This window comes from Trichosurus vulpecula, chromosome 5, assembly GCF_011100635.1.
Source record: "Trichosurus vulpecula isolate mTriVul1 chromosome 5, mTriVul1.pri, whole genome shotgun sequence".
NCBI classification, from domain to species: Eukaryota; Metazoa; Chordata; class Mammalia; order Diprotodontia; family Phalangeridae; genus Trichosurus; species Trichosurus vulpecula.
Genome location: NC_050577.1, coordinates 65776009 through 65791350, shown reverse-complemented (window position 1 = coordinate 65791350; position 15342 = coordinate 65776009). Strand labels below are relative to the sequence as shown.

At 37.0% G+C, this 15342-nt stretch overlaps 1 protein-coding gene across 1 annotated transcript in view; it reads right to left on the bottom strand.

Moving 5' to 3' along the window:
• MYO3A (myosin IIIA) overlaps positions 1 to 7150 on the bottom strand; it is a 265783-nt gene extending 258633 nt beyond the window's left edge. Inside the window, exons 1-2 of the mRNA XM_036761365.1 lie at positions 6980 to 7150; positions 2636 to 2770 (exon numbers count right to left, since the gene is read on the bottom strand). Coding sequence (XP_036617260.1) covers positions 2636 to 2770; positions 6980 to 7147 — 303 coding nt within the window. The 5' untranslated portion in view covers positions 7148 to 7150. The remainder of the gene's footprint in view (positions 1 to 2635; positions 2771 to 6979) is intronic.
• Between the last annotated feature and the right edge of the window lie 8192 nt (positions 7151 to 15342).

Sequence of the window (15342 nt, the reverse complement as noted above, 5' to 3'; positions counted from 1 at the left end):
TCTAATCACATTAACAATAAAATGTAAATACAGAGAGCAAGTAAGCTGCCATATCCCATCTGGTTCATTACCAATCAATCCATGAGTATTTATTTAGTGCCTACTACATGTGAAGTATTGTGCAAATCTGGGCAGATGAAAATACAAATAATAAAATAATCTCTGCACAAAATGAGCTTACATGCTTACGGGGGAAACAAGTACATGGAAATGTATACCACACAAATATAAATAACCACAAATTGATATAAGGTAGTTAAATAGAATATAGTTTGGCAGGGAAGGTAATTGAAGTTGGTGGGAATCAGGAGAGGAGAAAGGCAAAGGTACAAGCATTTATTAAGTATCTACTATGTGCACTGTACATAAGCATTTTACAAATATAATCTCATTTGATCCTCACAACAACCATGCGATATGGGTGTTGTGATTATTCCCATTTTCTAGTTGAAGAAACTGAGGCAGACAGAGGTCAAATAACCTACTGAGAGTCATGAAGCTAAGTGTCTGATGCTAGATTTGAACTTGGGTTTTTCTAACTCTAGGCCACCTCTTTATTGACTGTGTCACCTAGCTTCCTCTAAAGACTTTATGCAGAAGATGGTGCCTGACTTGCACCTTAAAAGAAGACAGGGAAACTTATGAGGTGGCAGTAAGGAGAGAATGAATTCCAGGAATGGGGGAGGCTAGAGCAAAGACAAAGACGAAGAAGATGGAATGTTGTTAGTATGGAGTGCAGAGGCAACTAGTTTGCCTTACTTGGGTTTAGACGCTCTCACATTACATTACTCAGTCTTTCTTACTATCTCGCAAGCAAATGCTGCAATAAAATGAAGAACCGACCTTGAAGTAGAAAATGGAACTCCAAAGCCTGAGAAATGCTATTAAAATTAGGGTAGGAAATTAACAGTAGAGAAAAAGTATTATTGTAATGCTTGTTGAATAGAATTTTTACCTAATGTATTTCATCTCTTAAACACATTAAATTTTAGGTTTGAACTAGGCAGAGTCTCCATCTACACAGTGAGGAGTCACTATTTTTTTTACAGAAAAGAATGGTATATTTATTTGAAAATTCTATGGACTCAACACTGTATTTTGAAAGAACAATTCAAGGACTTGAACACTGGAATACTCTCATCAAAAATGGTAACAAACATGGAGATGATTCTTTTGAATCATTGGTAAACTGAGGTAAGATATATGATCTGAGCCAGTGGTTTTCAAAGCATAGACTGGGAACTTTTGGGGGTCCCCAAGACCCTTTCAGGTAGTCTGAGGTCAAAACTATATTCATAATAATACTAAGATGTTTTAATTTTAAGATGGTAAATTTTAATAGATAAAATCCACATAAATAAAAACTTTTTGGAATTCTCAATAATTGTCAAGAGTGTAAAGGGTTTCTGAGATCAAAGAGTTTGAGAGCTACTGATTTGAACATATAAAGATATTATTTTGCTTGAGTAACAAATTATAAATACATATAAGAATGTTTTATTTTAATTAACCTTGAATGAACAAAGCACATCAGAATAATTAAAAGAAATTAAAGCTACATGATAATTTATGGGAGACATTAACTTTGTTGTTATAAAATTTTCCTACAGAAGGGAAAATTATAATTTTTAAATTATGTGTGAAAAATTTAAGTTACTAAACAGTTTTAGGAAGACACTGAAAAATTTTTTAAAGCCAATCTAAAACCAAATAAAAATACAGACAATTCAAATTTTAATAAAATCAAACCTTTGAAGAATAACAAATGCAACATTTAAAAAGTAAAAATAAAATGCAGAAAAAGATACACAAAAGAAAATCCATGATAGTTGTAAGATGTAGTTGCTTTACTCAAGAAACCTTATAGAGAAACAACACAGCCAAGTCTGAGATCAGATGATTTCTTGATGGTTATAATGAATTCCATTGGATTCAGTGTTAACCTCTGAAGCAGCAACTACACCATTTATGCATACAGATCAATTAATTGCTAAAGAAAAATCTGAGAAATAACCTTTTTCAAAGGCTAGTGAGTGTGGTAACAAGTCACCTTCTAGTCTATTCCCCTGTCTTTAGAAAGGACCTTCCAAATAGAGGACAATTTATCTTAGGACCTTAACAATATTTTTTCACAGCCTCTATTGATAAATCATCCCATATTTGGCAAATGTTTTTTTTTTCTCACATGAAAATTGAATACCTCATTTGATTGACTAAGCCATTACACCCACCAAAGAGAGAATAAATAAAAGAAGAAAATAGTTCCTCTTCTCTTTTTGCCTAGTAATTCTTTATACACAAAGGCCAAAATTAAGCTAATCTATAGTCTCCTCTTGTCCAAGATGAATCATTCTAATTTCTTCTTCTTTTCCTTATAGGCTCTTTAACTCTCATTCTTTAATCATATAAGTGCAATTCATGTGAATTGCCTCCTCATTCCTGATGGCTCTCAAGATGAGGTATCCAGAATGGGATCATTATTCCAGGAAGGCTCTGGATAGTCTTGCACATAAAGAAATGGATTGGTGGATGGATTGTTTTACAGTCTCTAAGACTCAGTAAGTAATCAAAGGTAAATAACTCCAGGGGTCCCTTCCCAAATATTCTCCAATTTCAGTAAGGATTAAAGACTTACCTCAAGAACTAACCAGAGCTGGTCACCATTCTTTTTGCCCTTCTTGAAGTACATCCCATAGAACTTGACTACATTGGGATGATCAGAAAGGGCTTTCAAGATGTGGTATTCTGCTTCTATCTCTTCATCAATATCCTAGATAGAAATGGTCAGAAGAATGTCATAAAAAACAAAGAAACGAGAATAAAAGAGATTAAGGTTTGTCAAAGCAAAGTAATAATGAAGTAGTTTTTCCCCCTCCAAGGGGAGGATCCAGACTTATGATTTCATCAGTGTGGAGAACTCCTCATATGAAAACATCATTCACAAAAGCAGATTTGTAACTCATCTGTAAGATTGCTCTAGAAAGGTTTAGTAACTTGCTCTGGGGCACACAACTAGTCTGTATCGGATACAGGGATTTGAACCCAGTTTTCCTTGACTCCAAGGCCTGCCTTCTTTCCACTACGTCAGGATGCCTGTATAGTGGAGATTAGTGACATGTTATAAAGACTATGAATGATTATTTGTCATATTTAAAGGAAGATATTGGTGCTTTCCATTCAGGACAAGAACTACTATCTCAAATCATGCTATTCTTTCACCAGACTAGAAAGTAATGGGAAAAGGAGATGTTACAAAGCCACAGCCAAGGGTGGGAGGTCAATAGAGAAAGGTCATTAATTGAAGAGACATGATTTAAATAGCAGAACATTAGATCCTTATGTGCTGTTTAGAAACTTTGCTTTGGTTTATCTGGGATAGTATCAATTAAGAGCCAGTCGGCAAGTCAAGAAAACAAGAGTGTTTTAAGTGCCTAATATGTGTAGGGCAAAGTGCTCAGTGCTGGGGACACAAAGAAAGGCAATAGACAGACCCTGCTCTCAAGAAGCTCAGAATCTAATGGGGGAAACAACACACAAGCAGCTATCTACATACAAGATAATGCAGGATAAATCAGGCCTAATTCCAGTGGGAAGGACTAGCATTAGGGGGATCAGAAGAGTTGAGCATGTCATAAAGTCAATTTTCTAATAAATGATTAATTTGGTTAAAGTGACATATCTCTCCAAAGGTCTGTTTTCACTAAGAGAGAAGCAAGTTATTAGTCTACTCTAAACAATCAGGGGTAAAAGAAGGCTATTGACAAACCTGGAATGACAGGCACATTATTCACAGAAGGAAAAAGAAAGAAGAATATCACCCGTATAATTAATAATGATAGAACAATGTGGGTATGTCAAACGTACCCTCAGAAAAGAAAAAAATCACTAGTTCCCTTAGTGACTGAAATTCATTAAAATTACTTTTTCCAAAAATAGTGCAAACATTTCAGAATTTATAGAAATTCAGAACATCTGGTCCAACTTCCCCCTGCCCTCCGTTTTTTACAGAGGAGCAAACTGAGGCTTAAAGAGCTCATGTACTTATCCAAGAGCCCAGGAACTTGTCCAAGAGCCCAAGTACTCATCCAAGAGCCCAGATTCTTATGTAAGAGCCCAGTTACTTATCCAAGGTAGCACAACTACCAGGGGCAGAGTTAGGACATGGAATTTAGGGCAGTAGCACTAGCTCTTGTTCCTCTAAGTTTTAAAAAAATTTCACTGCTTTGAAGTATCTCTAAAATTCAAAATGCCTTCAGTTTAATTACCAATAATAGATTAGTATTAAAAGGAGGTAGAAAATGATATTGCACTGAAGAAAAAGTGTTAAAGAAGATGATTATGGGAGTCTCAGGACATCTATTGATTTAGATAACTTGACAGGTAATGATGAGAGATTATGACTTTGTGGCAAAATAAATATGCATATGTGTATGAATATGCATGTAAATATACATATACATAATACAATATATGATATCATATATTACTTAGTATATGTCAGTATTACATAACATAATTACGTATAGCATATTATACATAACATTGTTAAATGATAAATATTCTGTAATATATATATTTATATATATTTACAACATTTACAATATATAATATTACATGCATATGCCTCAAACCAAAGAACTACGCGCACTACCTGGAGCTCTGACACGCTGAGACATGTGGAAAGTACAAATGCATAACATTGATCTATTAAGACTTAAGGAACAATTTAGCTCCAGACACAGCTGCTCCTCACTATCCGAAGTATATTCAATAATTCCCATAAACACAGAGAGAGTCTGTTTATCACTGCTCATAGAATTGTCTGGCTGGAAAGAGCCTCAGAGATCCTCCAGTTCCGTCTTCACCATTTTATAAGAAGCTGAAAGTCAGAGAAGTGTAGGTGACTTGCTTATGGGGACACAACTGGCTAACAGCAGAACTAGGCCAAAAACCAGGCACCTTTTGATGCCTGGGCTAAAGCTCCTCTCCACTATGCCAACCTTCCCCTGGTTACTTTGTGGGAAAATATGCATTCAGGAACAGTAACAGAAAGTGAAACTCCTTTTTTAAAAATCAAAACCAGTCACTTTTTATGAGATCCATGAAGGCATTTAAAATAATTTCCTTATGATTCTAATCTTTTGGTTATAAATCTTTTTTTATTTGAAAACTGACATGATGAATGTGGGGAATCAGTCTTAAGTACATGAGTACTAGTAAGAGAATAAAGGCAGCAATGGATCATATTTAATAGCACATTCATGAAATTAATATGCTTGTTTGAAATAGAACGAAACCTAATACCTTTGTTTTTTGCTTTTCTGCTCCAACTTTTATCCATAAAAGGGACAAAGGCATGGCAGGTACAGGCTTTGAGAGCACATGTGAATACGCATATGCACTAATTTCATTGCCTCTTCCAGTCCTCATCCTGGCTTTACCCATGTATGGGGCTTTACCCACAAGTATGAGGGAACTGAAGACAGAATGGTGGTGGCTTTGTTTCCACTTCCCTTTGCCACATCTGAACTGGTAATAAGTTTACACAGCAGAGCAATAGGAAAACAAATGTACACCAAATGCATGTTAGTCTCATCAACATAGATTAGGGTGGAAGAATTATAAGGATCATTTATCTATTCTGAAAGTTATCAGGATCAACAATCCCTTGAAAGAATTTTCCTTTTTCTATTGCTTCAAGGAAAAAAAGCAAACAAACAAAGGTTGAAAAGGCAGAATGGAAACCCTAACCTCTGTTAGACGATGGAAATATGTGCTCTGTTAGGAAGAGAAGAATAAACTATGCAACTTTGGGGAAGCTTTTCTGCATCTTATGTTTGAATGATGATGAGGAAAAACAGGTACCATTAAGATGGAAACTAGAAAATGTTATAAGAGATGATGAACTCCAGAATAAGAAACTAAAGACTTTAGGGTCTTAGGTGGGTGTTTTTTATCAAAGCTACTAACTGATGACAGTTGCAGAAGAGAAACGCAGACTCGAGAAGCAAACAGCTGATTAAGAAGAAGGTAAATGAGAATAGTATTTGAGGTTTTGGAGAATAGCTCAAGATACAGGAATAAGGAGTTCATGGTCAGGGATGGAGTCCATCCAATGAGGGCCAGTAATATAAATATTTGAGAGGTTACAAGGCAGAATGGATAGAAGTCTGGCCTTAGAGTCTGGGTTTAAATCCTAGATATGCTATATACTAGCTGTCTGACCATAGTTTTTTGAAACTTTTCGGTGGCAATACAACTTTTATTTAAGACTCTTGAGTTACAAACAAGTACCTGAACTATACCAGGAATTTGCACACCAAGAAGGCCCTACATGGTTGAAATCATGTATCCTCACAAAGCTAATCTCTTTTTATGCATATATACTACATATACCACATACATACATGTATATGTGTAAATTCATGTTATGTATAAAAAGAAGTGAATACACATATGTTTAAACATACATGCCTACATACATACCCATTTACTTGTGGACAAAAGCCATAACAATTATAGCTCCTTGCTCTGATTAACAACCAGTTGGTACGAATTACTTAGATTAGATTTTGAAAACACTGTTTTTACATTTTGTAAAAAGATCAACCCAGCAACACTGACCTGAAAATGCACTCCCCTTTCCTGGAGGCCATTTATGACAAGGCAGATTTCAAACCTTCTCCCATGGTCCAGTGACATGGAAACTGATTTGGATAAAAAGGCCCCTCAGAGGTCCTTCTTGACCTGTGGATGTCTGTGTGATTTTACAGAACCTTTGACTAGGGACTTGATCCTACTGATGTGCCTTTCAGTGCAACGCGCTATAAACAAGGCAACTCTCATCCCTCCTTAAAACTGTAATTTGTTCCAGAACATAACTGATTGGCAAAGCAAGATAAGACAACCAGAGAAGGCATTAGAATTCAATTCAATTCGATTCAACAAAGAAAGTTAATTATAAAAAGATGTGACTCACATGGACTGGGTCCAGAATTTTAACTGCTGCTTTTTGGCCATTTTTCTTGTTCAACACTTTAAAAACTTTCCCATAAGTTCCTTTGCCGATCGTTTCAGTGATTTCCCATGTATCTGAAGGATCAGGAAAGCTATCAAATGTGATAGTTTTTCCAGTTAATGGAAGCATCTCAAAGGTTTATATTTCTTTAAAAAAAGGAAAGAAAGAAGTCCAACATTTTAGTGATAGAAGCCACTGTAAAACAAAATGGGTGCAATATTAAATAACACACATAATTATAATTCACACCTTAGGCAGCTAGATCATGCAGTGGATAGAGTGACGGCCCTGGAGTTAGGAAGATCTGAGTTCAATTCCAACCTTGGACACTTACTAGATGTAAGACCCTAGGTATGTCATTTAACCTCTGTCTCAGTTTCCTTATCTGTAAAATGGGGATAACAATAAAAACTATATCTCATGGTGGTTGTGAGATAAAATGAGATAACTTTTGTTGAGCTCTTTGCAAACCTTAAAGCACTATACAAAAGTTAGCTATTACTATTATTATCATCATTACATGACAAATGTCCTGAACCTTTTTTGTGAGGTGGGTCCCTTTGGAAGACAAGTGAAATCTATATGCCCCTTCTCAAAATAATGTTTTTAAATGGATAAAGTAAAACACATAGGATTATGAAGGACAGAAGTTATATTATAATTTTTTTCTCATCCAAGTCCAAAAACCTTACGAAATCTATCTATATATGTGTGTGTGTGTGTGTGTACATATACACACACATATATATGCATATATACATACACACACGCATATATACACACATACATACATACATACATACATACACACATATATATGGACCTTTCCGGGTCCATTGACTCCAAAGTAAGAACTGCAATTATCTATGGTTTTAGGTTTTCCAAAGAATTTCCTTGCAAAAACCCTGGGAGGTAGGTAGCATTATTATTCCTATTTAACCAATGAGGAAACTGATCCTCTGAAAGACGATGCAGTTTACCCATAGTCGCACACCTAGTTAAAAGGCAAAAACATGGTCCCTGTTGTTAAGAGGGTCACAATCTAATGAGAGAGATGACATATAAATAAATACAAGGATTTTAACGTTTTAGTAACTCAAAAATGTACCAAGCCCTTTGAGACATCTTGCATGTACATACAGAGGCTGGAAAATCTAAAATAGGACTGGGGCAGAGCCCAGCATCAGGGAAAATGGAAAGCAGGGTTTTTCATGCCTCATTTGAAACTACAAATCAGAATAAATGAAATGATTTTTCCCCTGATCTTTTGCATGTAACTATATATCTATCCAGTAAAATGACAAGGAATGATCATGCCCTGAATTACAACAGAATAAAGCTACTTCAAAACAGTTCTTGGAATACAGAATCTTTTTAAAATTCTTAACTTTGGATATAAAATGGAGAACCATTTAATTATAGGTAAGAGGCAATTTGCCATAATCATGCTCTTTAGCAATTTTATAATCAGGCACAGGAACAATTACTTCTTAAATCTACTTGAAGCGTACAAATAAGCCTTTGCTTCATCCATTCGATGTAAAGGATGTTAAAAAATGATGAAAATTAAGTCTCAGTAAGATGACTGATGCCAGATTTTAATCATGGATGAATTTCGTTGTGGGTTCAGAAAATATTAATGAAAATAATTACAAATTTGAATGGCAGAGTAGATAGAACACTGGTCTTGCATCCTGTAAGGCCTGGATTCTAGTCCCACTATGATACATCTTAGTTCTGTGACCCTGGGCAAATCATAATTGCTCAATGGTCTAAGCAACCCTACAAAGGTGAGAAGTCTCAGAGAAGGCGACCAGTTACATTGGTAAAGGGAGTTTCCTTATCCAGGGGTTCCCTATATCAATGAAATCATCGTTCTAATTCCCTATGCTCTAGCCTTATTAGGACTGCAGTTTGAGTCTTTGAATTTGGTCAATGAACATTTAATAAGAGCCTACTATGTACCAGTCACTCATCTATGCTAATTTATCATGATAATACTATTTTGCCTAATATACAATTCTCTCTCAAGACTCCAAGATCAGATCCATATATTTAGAAGCCCATATCTATATTGTGAAATAATCATAGAATGAATAAAGGGGGCTTTCTAAATCCTCGGGTGCAACCTTTTGAGTGACTCTAAGTTTTACTGAACAAATCTTTTTATTAAGGAGATTTGTTCTGTGAAGTTTGGATTCAGTCAAAGAGCCACACTTGAGGACCTAGAGGGCCACATGTGGCCTCGAAGCTGTAGGTTCCCTACCTCTGACCTATTTCATCTCACTCCATGATTTTTTAATGGAAGAAATTGAGGCTCAAAGAGGTTAACTGGGGGGACATTCCGGGAAGATGGAGTAGATCAGAAATTTCCAGGCTCTCCAGATTTCCTCCACAAACAGAAAGAAAATTGTAATGAAATGAACATGGAGCAGTAAAAATAAGATAACTTGAGAGGACCTCAAAAAAGAGAGGGAATCCAGGGGCTGAGGTTTGGCCTGAGGGAAGTGTAGACACCTTCAGGTGGACACAGCTGGGTCAACAAACAGCAGTCCCTGGGGCAGCTCTGTCAGGAAGCAGGCTTGGCCCAGAGGAAATTTCGCCTCTATTTCCACCTTGCTCACGGACTCAAGAAATTTCTCCTCAAGGAACTTTTACCTCACAGCCTCAGGAACTTTCACCTTGAGAACTTTTACCTCAGAAACTTTCACCTAAGGAAGAGCAGCATCGAGGAAGGTTGAAGGACACCCTCCCCTACACCTCCTCCCCCTTTGCTGTTTCCAGAAGCCAGGCCTAGCAGTGCTGACCAGATGGGATCCAGGGCTGTGGCCGTGGGTGAGGAGGGGCCAGCTCATGCCTGGTGAGGGCCCTGCTGCAGAAAGCAAGGACATTTTGGGGTCAATGTGGCTGGGGGACTAACTGTGGTTTATGGGAGGAGGTTGAGCCCCCAGACAGAACATTTGCCAACTGCCACAGAGTTCCAGCCACAGGCAGAAGAAGGACCAGAATCTGAGTTTCCCAGGCCAGGGGTCTTTCTCTAATACATTGCATTGCCCCGATTTCCTTTAGAAAGAAATGAACCATCACATTCAGTAACATTCCTTTCATGACCTACAATAATAAGAATAAACATTAAGTATGTCGAATACTTATTTTTAGGGAGTTTTATTTTTAGAGTTTTGCATTTTCAGTCCTTCCTGATGCAAAACAGAAAATTATTTTACATCCAAAAATAGCATACAACTAGGTGTAATTCTGAACTAAGAGAAGAATTTGTAATTGACTAGAGAGGTTGATTTTGCTTTATACATTAGCCGTATTCCTGAAAAGTTTTTGGTAAGATAATTTTAAAATTATATTTTTTTTCATTTGATTTCTATAAAAATTTTATTGAATATCACTGCCATCTCTCTTCCTCACATCGGCCTCTCCTTCACATGAAAATTATTGTAGGTCTAATAGAAAAAAAAATCAGTTTCAAATTCTAACATTCACTTCAAGGGTCACTCTACTATTGTTAATACTTTGTAAATATGTGCAAGAAATTAGTAAAATGAGAAAATAATATAAAGGCTCTTAAAGGCACATTTAGAAGTTGTTGTTCAGTCAGTCATTTGTGATTGAGTCTTCGTGACCCTGTGAATCATAGCACGCCAATGTTGTCCATGAAGTTTTCTTGGCAAAAACAGTGGAATGGTTTGTCATTTCCTTCTCTAATTAAGGCAAATAGAGGTTAAGTGACTTGCCCAGGGTCACACATCTAGTGTCTGAAGTCATATTTGAACTTGGGTCTTCCTGACTTCAGGCCTAGCACTCTATCCACTGAGTCACCTAGCTGGCTCCATTTAGAAATATAAGATATTTAATTCATGTTTCACTGGGATTCCTCATGGACTCAATGGAGTCAGGATACTACTACTGGATGTTAATTATAGAACTGCCCAGATGGAAGAGACAAATGCAGTTATTTTATTTCCAGGCAGTTCGAACAAATAAATACCTGGGTGGATCTTGTGTTCATAGCTGTTACTATCCCTCTAAATAGTCTCCCAGAGATAAGTAAATGGTAACAGGCTCTAATAATTAAATGATAACTGAAAGGTTCTAATAAACACCTTCCTTGTTAATTACATCTTTAGAACTTCATGTACCAGGATTTGGGAAGTGATGTGTCATTTTAAGAGACACTTGAAACACTAAACATTAAACTGTTAGACATTTAAATGGGAATTTGTATTAAGACAGCATGCTCAAAACCAAATTTACCTTAGGACTATTTTTAAGATTCTCACAAAAACACAATGTATCTCACTTATAGCCAATTCACAATTGTTTAAAACAGATGATTACTCCTCATCTCTATAGAACCCTGGGATACAGCCTAAGATCATGAAATAAACCTAAACATCTTCTAAATAGTCAAAATACACGTCACCAACTCCACGCAAGAAAACTCATGAATTATATACTTAAGAGAGTTGCTCAAGTCCTCACTCTACACCAGTTTGCCCTTATTGAGTACACAGTCTCAAGACTGGCTATCTGGTTTCCAAGGCCACAGACACTGAAATAGGAGTTAAACTCAAGTAGTCCTCTATTGCCTCTAGTATCAAATATAAACTACTCTCTTTGGCTTTAAAGCCCTTCAGTACCTGGTGCCAGCCTCCTCACACATCACTCCTCTTTCTGAACTCTAAAGTCCAGCCAAACTGACCTTCTCTCTGTTACAAATGGCAGCCCATTTCTCATCTCCGTGTCTAGTCATTCCATATACACTCCTCACCTATGGCTCAAAAAAATCCCTTTCGTTCTTACACGATGTATTTTAAGGAACACCCTCTACACAAAGCTTTTCCCAATTCCCTTAAATGCTGGTGCTATCCCCCCCACCACTGCCCTTTATTTTGTTTACAATTATTCTACATATTCATATACATATAGATACATGGTGTCTACCCCCAATGTAATACAGGTCCTTGAGGGTAGGGGTTGTTTTTTTTGTTTGTTTGTTTTTTGTTTTTGTGTCACCAGCACCTTGAGTAGTGGCAGCTCTGACCATAGAATTAGCAGTCATCAAAATCATGGTCCAGACCAAGATGAACAAATTTAGTCCAGAAGGATATAACGATAATTGGTCAATATCTGCTAACTTGTAAAGGTCTAAGCTTAAAGTATAGGAACCTTTTGAAACCTAGGACTGAAAACCTTTTCATTCTTAAACTTTGCTTCTCTTTTATGTTCTCATGTAGTTTACAAGAAAAGGTCTACCTGACAGACCTTAGGTGAGAAAAGAGAAATGACTGGAAATATCTATAAGGGCTGTGATTAGAGCCAATCTCCACTCCTTCTAAGTTGACACGCTGTTTAGATACCCGTGAATTTGATTATTTGCTATCCTTCCTACATGATATTCCATTTCCCATCTCCAAGCCTGGAATACTCTTCCTCCTCATCTCTACCTCTTGGAATTCATGAATATAATTCATGGAATCCATGGAATTCATGACTCAGTTCAAGTATCACATTCTACATAAGGCCTTTCCTGGTCCTCTCAGTTGTTAGTACCTTCCCTTCAGGGGTTACTTTATATCTCTTTTATATACCTACATATAAATATGTCTAGATGTGATACACACAAATATATACAACACATACATAAACATACTACACATAGAGGCATATATATGTTTTCATGTATATAAATGCTTGTTCTTTGATTTATATCCATCTACTTGATTATGTGCAATTTGAGGGAAAAAATGACATCTTAGTTTTCTGTATCTCCCACAGATGCCAGAACAGTGTCTTTTACAAGACACACATTCAATAAATTTTGCTGATCATTCAAAAAAGATAACTCTCTTCTATGTGCTTCCTATTGTTATAATCAAAATTAAGGTAAACTGGGGCAAAAGTTCCAAACACTATCAATTTATTAGTAACTCATGAATTCACCAATAAATAATATATCAGCTTCCCTAGCAAAGCAAGGACCCCAAGGTGGGGAACAGCTATTCTTTTTATAATTTTTAGGGAAGTACAGAGCAAAGAGCAGGACTTCATGGCAAGGAACAAGTTATGATTAGTCAGAAATTGGGATCGAGGGGCTAGCAACAACCAACCCCCTTTCCTCCTGTAACTAAGAAATTTTATTGTTTGATTCTACCTGTAAGGTCTGAGTGAGTGGACCAGACTTCTTAGGATAACAAACCAGGCATCCTTCAAGGGTAACAGATTTCCTTGACCTAAGAATAGAACAGTGATTAACAAAAGAATTGGATTCCTAGACTTAACTCATGACATGACAGCTGAATTTCTAAACTAAATTCAGAGACAAAGGATCATGATTTAAGCAGGAACAGGACAAAATCAATTAGTTGTAAATAGGATCAATTTTTAAAAGACACAATAAATCTGATTATTTCACTGCCTTGCAATGATACGCTAGAAAGACTGACTGTGTATGTCTGGCGCTTCTAGCCTGGTGATTGACAAAGGTTATTGGGAGGTTTTTTCCATATATTACTTGTGGGACTGTGTTTCTCCTCTACTTCCTCCTACTGAACAGATAAGAAAAAAATGTCTCTATGACTAGTAGTGCTGTAGACCTAACAATTTCTCAACCTGGATTAACATGGGGAAAGGATATATATTTCTATCTCTGCATCTAGATAGGTAGATATAAAAATATATGTATGTATATATTTATACACTAATGCATACATATTTACACACACATATATATGTGTGTGCATGTATCTATATCTATATCTTATATCTATTGATGTATATATGTTCTAGCTTGGTGTCGGTAACGAGAGTACATTCAAGAACTTTGTTTCTAAGAGTCTAGAACATTTTTGTAATACATGGAGCCATTTTTCCCCATTAAAAATAAAGCTATTTACTGGAACTGTCCAATCACTTAAGTTCCATATTGACAAAAGAAGTTTTCCATAAGCCACCAAATCCTCAGGGAGCGGTAAAATCTCACTTCCTATTTCAACACCATACTACAGAGTTTTGAATAATTTATTAGTAAAATTGGGCCTTTCTACTTAACAGACTCACTTATAATAGCTTAAAATCTGGTTCCATTATGAAATGTGTATCTGGTCATTATCTAGCTTATGAGCTTTAAAAAAAAAAACATAGGAATGTAACCTGAGAGCTAGAAGGAACTTTGATATCTTCTAGTCCAATTTCCTTATTTTAGAGAAGATGGTCAGAGAAGTAAGTGACTTGTCCAAGGTCACACAGGTTGCAGAGTAATGATTCATATTCAAGTCAACTGACACTGAACATAGCACACTTTTGTTGATTAACTTCATATAAACTAAGTTAGACATGTACTTTTCTTAGATGGAAGTAATTTTCCCTTCAGATTGTTTTTCCATAGTCCAAAATAACTATACAAGATTCACATATTTCTTATATTAGTCTGTAAGTACCCTAACAAATAAACTTCATTTTTATTAAAACTCAACCTGGTTACCGGAGCTTTCTCACAAGGTCTGTCAGATTCCTATAAAAAAGTGAACTTGAGCAGATTTGAGAGAGTCAGAAACCGTGAGCAGTCTGCGTGGGGCAAATTTCCGAGCCGGGAGAGTCTGAAAGGCCGAAGGCAAGAATCTGTAGGCTCGGAGAGGGCTCCGCTAGTGGAGCTGCTCCAGACCAAAGTGGAAGCGGCCGGCCAGGAAATCCACGTGGGAGACAGGCTGGGAGAAAGCTGGGCGCCAGAAACCAGCAGAGATCCACGGACCTCCCAACACAGAACGGCAGTCTGTGGAAGCGAGGAGAGGCAGCGCAACACCACCGGCTGGGAAAATACCTACTCCTGAGGCTTGCATCCCGAAGGAATGAAACGGGGCTTCTGGGACACATAATGCCCAGGTAAATGGCTCTAATCCCTCCCCCCCTCAACCAGAGAATTCCTCAGGGGAAAAAAAAATAACGCTGGAACAGAGGAGAAAGAAGTGGGGCTTCAGTGGTCAAATAGTAGAAGTTCATTACACCCAGAAGGGCAGAGTTAGCAGGGGTCAACACCAGGAGCCCAGATGTAATCTTGCTCCCCCAGGGTAAGTGCCAGACATCAGCTCAAAAAACAAACAGCTGAGACCATTGCTGAAGAGCAACAGTGCTGGAGAGCACTGATAGGGAGTGAGACACCAGGGAAACAGACCCCTCCCCCACACCTCAGGAAATTGAAAGCTATAAATCTAGACTCACAATCCCTAGAATAAGAAAGCTGGGACAGAGAGCCCTGAGCCCCTAAGACAGATATTTGTTGTAAAGCCAGGAAAAGGCAAACCAAAAAACATGAA